Source organism: Phlebotomus argentipes, unplaced genomic scaffold (genome assembly GCF_947086385.1).
Source record: "Phlebotomus argentipes unplaced genomic scaffold, Phlebotomus argentipes genome assembly contig_40, whole genome shotgun sequence".
NCBI lineage: Eukaryota > Metazoa > Arthropoda > Insecta > Diptera > Psychodidae > Phlebotomus > Phlebotomus argentipes.
Genome location: NW_026776183.1, coordinates 213,498 through 220,765, shown reverse-complemented (window position 1 = coordinate 220,765; position 7,268 = coordinate 213,498). Strand labels below are relative to the sequence as shown.

Here is a 7,268-nt window from a genome sequence, read left to right as displayed (position 1 = left end):
CATTCAACTCGCCATATTTGTTGTGATAAGACGAATCCACGACTCCTTTGAGCGTTGATCGCTCTGACTTCATGAAGTACGGCAAGACTTCATTATACGACCATCCATAGTTTCCTTCCTGCGCCCATCTGTCGAAATCCCGACGATTTCCTCGATTGTAGATCATGTAGTTGATTGAACTTGAACCACCTAGAACTTTCCCTCGAGGAAATGCGCAACGGTGCCCATACATTCCTGAAAAATAGCAGAATTGTACGTGTTATAATATTCTTTTTATGTATTATCTTATTATAAAACTTTTACCCAAACAAACTCCGGGCTCGGGTTCTGTCAAATAACCCCAATTGGAGGCTGTTGCCTGCAGAAAAGCTGCTATGAGAGGAACGCCATGGAAATACGTCTCTTGACCTCCAGCTTCGAGAAGAAGAACCTTCCAATTGGGGTTTTCTGACAAGCGATTAGCCAAAACACATCCCGTTGGTCCAGCGCCCACGATTATAAAGTCGAACTCTTGTGCGAAAGGCAATGTTGATGGAATTGAGAAGGAATATGCAGATTTTCCTCCAGTGTTTTGAGAATAATTTCTCAAGATATTTGTGTAGTGATCGATGGAGTTGTCGAGGGTGAATCCATACGAAGGAGACACGAAGGGGTTGTAGAAGTCTATTGACATTCCGCATTTCACGAAAAATATCAGAAGATGCAGCAATAAAACACAAATCCATTGATTGCACGATATTTGCCACATAACTGCAATTAATTGATTAACGTTCTAAATAGTAAGTCTTTAACAAATCACGCACTCTTGCTTAAGGTGAAAATGAAAAATCCTACTGAAATAATTGAACAACTTGTGTGCGTTTGCCACTAGAAGTCAAATAGAACTGACCAATATTCGAAGTATTCTTCGTATAGTCTTTGATTGGTATATTTTGCCAAGAATGGTGGGAGTTACAGGATTGTTGTTATTAGCCTGTAACTATATTTAATGAAGCATATTTAAGATTTAGATAAGATTAGATTAGAATAGGAAGTTTTAAAGTGTTAATGAAATGGAGACACATAATAAAAATGTCAGATAAGGACGGAAATGTTCAATCAAACTACTTCAGTCCTTTGTTTTCTTCTTGCACACTTTTCGGAACTATTATTTTCTCCTTCAGTGGACGTGGAAAATAATGGCAAAAAACTGGTCAAAGATTAAATTCCACCTAATTTCGCACATCACAAACGATTCACATCACTTGATATCATTCCGTTTCATCAACCAGGTTCATTTAAGTGTTTTATACTTGATAATTGGGTTTTTTAGATGATTTTTTGATGGTATTGAGAAGGAATTATGCAGATTTTCCTTCTATTTTTTGAGAGCTTTTTAAGGAGGCGCGAAAATGTTGTAGAAAGAATGTCAGAAGATAAAGTAATAAAACACACATGCATTAATTGAACGATATTCGCTAATATTATTGGAAGTAATAAATAATAATTGAATAAATACATGAAGTTTACACGCACTCTTTCATTGTTTGCTTTGGACAAGGCATGCAAAGTCAGCCACAACAAAGCCGCGTTTTAAGTGAGAAAAGACTGATGAATTGGCTAATGAATATGTGTATTAATGTGATAAGTTTTCCAGACGAACTGACCAATATTGAGAAAGTCTTCTGCAGAAACTTGATATATTTTATTTCAATAAAATGTACTTTTCTCAAGAATGGTTCAGTATTCATTGAAGCAAATCATAGAGTTGAGAAGGGAGAAGTAAGAAGCAGTGAGGAAAACTATTAAGTAAATTATGTATTTAAGATTAAACTGTTTCATTTATTTTTATTACTTTATAAATTCGTTTAAAATTTCACGATAGAAATGTAATCTTTAACTTTTCCAATCTTCCCTGCGCCGCATCGGATTTTATCATATCGGCACACTTTTCGCCAATCATGAAGGACACAGCGTTTGTATGTCCTGTGATTGGATGAGGTAATATGCTGTTATCGGCTATGCGAAGTCTGTGAATGCCATGAACTTTCAATTCGGGATTCACAACTGAAGTCTGATCATTGGTGGGTCCCATTCGACAAGTGCTGACTTGATGATGAAGAGTGCACGATAAAGTTCTTATTGAGCATCTCCAGTAGTCGTCAGTGCCGAAGTGAAGATGAGCGCAATTTGGCAGTGGAATATCCCAAATTCGAGTTCCTATCGCTTGCATGGCTGGTGTTTGAGATATCCTGATGACTTCCTTTGTCCCCTCAAGTAAGATTTCCAAATCTTCTTCGTATTGGAAGAAATTTGGGTACAATTTGGGCCAACTCAGTGGATTAGTGTCTTGCAATCTCACTTGACCAGTGGATTTGGGTCTGAATTGCATAACAAAAGCCGACCAGTGATCTGTTGGTAAGGTTTCGAGTGGTCTCCATATTGTGTCATAGATTTCCTGTCTGATATTCATTCCTCGCAGAACACCTGTTCCTTCATCTGACGCCAGACTTCCGCCGATGGTGATGATTTCGGCGTCTGGCCAGTCTGGTGGATCCAGACTGTTGGGAGATTTGTAGAATGTGAGCGCCTCAACGCCTCCAATCATGGTGAAAGGACCTTTGCCGTGGAGATAATCGGTGATTTGCTTGAGAGTGATGCGATTCGTGGCCGGCGTGTTTCCTGTTGTGTTGACAGTGAATATGAGTCCGATGTGACTCATGTGATCGTACATTACTTTGCCCACAGGCAGATCTTCAATCACTGGAATGCCAAGTTCATTTAGGTGGTCTGCAGGGCCAATGCCCGAGAGCATTAGGAGTTGTGGTGTGTTGAAGGTTCCCGAGGAGACAATGACCTCTCTGCTGGCGTGAACTGTCCTGGTTTTCTTATTCCTAATGTACTCCACGCCATAGGCGGCCTTTGATTCGGGATCAATGAGGATTTTCGTCACTCTAGCATTGATCAGGATCTTCAGATTGGGTCGAAGTTTCTTGATAGGTCTCAGCAAGGCACTGGAAGCACTGTGACGAACTCCTCTATATGTTGTTGCCTGTACGAAGGATGTTCCAACTTGACTCTCGCCATTATAGTCGAGCTTTGCATATCCCGCCTGTTGAGCACCCTTGACAAAGGCTCTTGCTGCAGGAGTTCTGTATGGCACATATTCGACATTCAACTCGCCGTATCTATTGTGATAAGGTGAGCTTTCCAATCCCTTGAGCATGGATCGCTCGGTTTTCAAGAAGTACGGCAAGACTTCGTTATACGACCATCCGTAGTTTCCCTCTTGAGACCATCTATCATAGTCGCGACGATTTCCTCTGTTGTAGATCATGTAGTTGATGGAACTCGAACCACCCAGAACTCTTCCTCTCGGAAAGGCACACTTTTGATCATACATTCCTGGAAGGAAATAAAAATTTTACGATTTAGACATATTTTGTCATGATTTTTTTGTACCAAAAATTTGGCAAAATCGTTAAAATATGGAATTTTTATGTATGGCGCGAAATTATTGAGTTGTTTAGATTTATGTGATTTCGTAGTTGTTTGTCAATCGTATTTCACTTCAACGGGAAATAATAAAATATTATATGATGCTCTTAACCTTCAATCACAATTATGACTACGATTGTAGACAATAAGTCTTGAAAGTTCACTTGATTGCGAAGCAGTTTTCATAAAGAATTCTACATAGTATTGAACTTCTATGTGAGATCCGGAAAGAAAGTCTTACCCCAACAAACTCCGGGCTCGGGTTCTGTCAAATATCCCCAGTTGGAGGCTGTTGACTGCAGATAAGCGGCCAGGAGAGGAATATCGTGGAAAATGGTTTCCAGGCCGCCGGCTTCGAGGAGGAGCACTTTCCAATTTGGATTCTCTGACAGGCGATTCGCCAACACACAGCCAGCCGGTCCTGAGCCCACAATTATGAAATCATACTCTTTCACTGTGTTTGCCGAGGAGGGCGGTGAGGGAAAGCCTGAGGAAATTACACTGGTTAGTCGAATTGTTCATAAAATAAGTAAAATAACAATCTGAATGGACGCTGTCGTAAAGTGAATTGATTAAAGGTGATATAATAACGGAAAACGGGTAACTTTCGGCTTAATGCAGTGTCTTACCAAATAGTGTATTTGGGTAGGCACTGAGTCCGCCCATGTGCTGCGAGATGTTCTGCATGAGATTAGTGTAGTGGTCGATGGAGTTGTCGAGGGTGAATCCATAGGTGGGTGGCATGTATGGGTTGAAGAAGTAAATGGACATGCCGCACTTCACGAAGAGCACTTGCAGACACAACAATTGCATCCACAGCCATCGGATATCACGAAATATTTGCCACATATTCGCGAGAATGTCAGTAAATGCACCAAAGATTAAATGCAATATGAGTTGTTCACTTATCACGCACACTCTTCATGTACTTTTGACTGCTTCTGGTGTGGTGGGTGGTGCAAGAGTGACAAAATATTCAATCTGGGCCACCGAAAAACCGTGCGGACGGTTGGAGATCAGTCGTGGTGGAGGCAAAGAGCTTCTGGGGAGTGATCGCGAGCAGCGTGTTAAGTGGAGTGGATGAAGAACTTGAGTCTGAATTCGTTTGTGTCTCAAGAAGAAGTGACCAGAGTCCCGTTGGGTGTTCTGTGGAAGAGCTCGCGATTCCTTTGGTGGCAACATAATTGCAGAGAGACGCAGACTGGTGGGAATAAGCAAGGCAATAAACTTGGCTTCCTCCAGCCAAATACACTCAAGAATGACTCTGTTATTCTTCTCCTCAAAAAAAAAAAAAAACGCTTTAACATGATAATAAAAGAGCGAGACAGACATGAAGAGTTTTTGGGTGGTGGAAATTTCAGGTGGTTCAGGAGGAAAATTGAGAGACACTTTTAGTGTTGAGTATCGTTTTTTCTGCAACAGTACAAATGTAAATCCAGTTCATCTACGAAATTACCGGCTCATTATCAAGACAATTATAGATAAGATTTATTATTTTACTCTTAATCTTATATATTGTCATATTAATACGTCTCCTTCCTAGATAATTATTGCAGTGAAGCATTTTATTATGTTTTTGCACAACATAACGCATTACTATGAAAGTTGATAAAAAATTCGTGTAACTAATTGAAAATTGGTGGAATCAAAGAGAGAAGCGCCGTTATTCTTGTGCGAAATTCCATCGGCAACACGGTTATTTTCTGTGTTTCAATAAGAACGTGAGGGCAAAAAGTGTTCTAAAATCGATTATGCCGTCAGATAAAGTAGATCGCGTTCTTCTTTAGAGTGTTTTGAGTAGATAGAAAGAGTGTGAAAATAGATCTTCACATGAAAATGATTAGAGTTTGCGAATTTAAAGGTTTTTTTTTTAATATAACAATTCTTCAAGCTCTATCCATAATAATGGAAAGATTTAGTCTTATTATCTTAATTTCAACAGTTGGCCGTAAAAAAAAGAGGAGAAGAACGTGTTTGACTTGCCCACAGGCACACGTTTTTAATAGTTACGACATGTCTTATGGCGACTCACACACCTTAAAAAGAAAGGTTTAACATGAAATTAAGCTTGCGCGAACATATCTCGCACGGATCTGTTGGAAGAAAGTCATCAAATATCGCGGTGCCAAAAGTTTTTCGTGTAATCTCTTCTCGATGGGAATTATATATAGCGTGTCTATGTGAGGTCAAATCGACAGGTGGATTTATATGTGGTACATAAAGTTGTAGTGCGGCAATAGAGTGATGGAATTTATTGCATTAGATACTGAGAAAATGGCTGAGGGGCAATAAATTGAGCTTTAATCCTATTTATTTTCAAAACAAAATAAATCATTTCGGATCTATTTGATGGTCAACTTTGCCGTTTTAGCGATTTCGCATAGTGAAAAGTAACAACTTATCAGAATTTTATGAACTTTTCCTCTCACCTTTTGCACCTTATTTGGGAGTTTGAGTGTCATAAATTAATGCTCTACTGATTGATTGGCAATTTGCATAAATGGTGGAACTGAAAAAGTGTCTGTCAGAGGAGGTTCTTTAATAAATCATTTGGATGAGGCAAAAACCATTAATTTATCCAGCAGAATTAAACCATCAATAAAATGAGTGATAAGGCTTCGGCAATACATAAAGTCTCCTTTGGCATGATAATTGGAGTGATTGTGAAGTAATTGTTGGCACAATTGGGACTTGAATGTTATGTCAATGAATGGTTTGGAATTGTTCCAACTATGAAATATAGTAATTGATTAATTTCCTCGTGATTTACAGACAATCACACAGCCAATAAGCTGAGCTATAATTCATTATCCCAATGCTTAATTAGAATATCTGGATGATTTCATAAGCTTCACAAAGTGTGGAGGAAATTTATTCACTTTCTCGCAATGTCACTGGCTTAATTGCAAATATGTAACAGAAATTTTTGCGAAATTCACGAAAACCAACCTATTTTTCCTCTCACTCTCTTTTAATTACGGAAAATTGCTGTACAAAAGCTGTTAACATAAAGTTTAACATATTCGCCAGTAAATTTTTCCCCTTATGTAATTTTACAATCGTATGCATTTGATTTCCTGATGCTTTTTCATGATTTCTTTCTTGCACCAGCACATAAATAAAAACAGCACGTATAAATAGTGATTGCAAAGCTTGATAGTGGTGGAGATTGCTGCAATAATATATAGCGCGTCTCAGTAAATACCTTTCGCACTACTTCACCAGTACATATGGAGTTATAACCTTGCGCCAAACTGCTCTCTTACTATATACGCACGTCATAGAATTGGTGTATATTTGTAGGGCAGTCGGCTAACATTGGTGGGATTTTTTTCTTCCAGGAAAAATCAATATGTGAAATTTTCAAATGAATAAATTTTGTGATGTTGACAAAAACAAATTGTGATGAAAGTCAGGCAAATTTTCGTCTGGAAATTCAAGTTTTCGCTTCCTTTTGTGCCACGTGAACTTGACCTGTGAGCCATGCGAGAAGATCATTGCACGATAAATCTCAAGAGAGAGACAGAAAAATATTTCTGAGAAAGAACAATGTTTGCAAAGGACAAAGACATCGTGTATTCTGTAGTTCATTGGACTCTCAACGGTTGGAATTATCTGAAAAACTCATGATTAACTTCCAAACTTTATTATTTTAGACATTTTCAGCAATGTCACGTGCGGTATGTTGCCAAGAAAATTCATATTTCTTGTCTGTCTCTTTGCGCGATGGTAGAGCAACAGCTCTATGGTCATTTTGGTGTGTGAGAAAATTGACCTAGAGAATTTTTATG

General features: G+C 38.7%; 2 protein-coding genes across 2 annotated transcripts; both read right to left on the bottom strand.

The window, feature by feature from the left end:
- Positions 1–12: 12 nt before the first annotated feature.
- Positions 13–673, bottom strand: LOC132263956 (glucose dehydrogenase [FAD, quinone]-like; the record flags this gene model as incomplete). The annotated part of the gene is made up of 2 exons (XM_059763978.1): positions 304–673; positions 13–234 (listed from the first exon to the last, which is right to left on the bottom strand). Coding segments are annotated over exons 1-2 (592 nt in total), but the record flags the coding sequence as incomplete, so codon positions are not given.
- A 1,182-nt stretch (positions 674–1,855) lies between these two features.
- LOC132263955 (glucose dehydrogenase [FAD, quinone]-like) lies at positions 1,856–4,921 on the bottom strand. Its single transcript, XM_059763977.1, has 3 exons — positions 4,867–4,921; positions 3,719–3,931; positions 1,856–3,384 (listed from the first exon to the last, which is right to left on the bottom strand). The coding sequence occupies exons 1-3, from the start codon at positions 4,919–4,921 to the stop codon at positions 1,856–1,858; spliced, it is 1,797 nt and encodes a 598-aa protein (XP_059619960.1).
- Between the last annotated feature and the right edge of the window lie 2,347 nt (positions 4,922–7,268).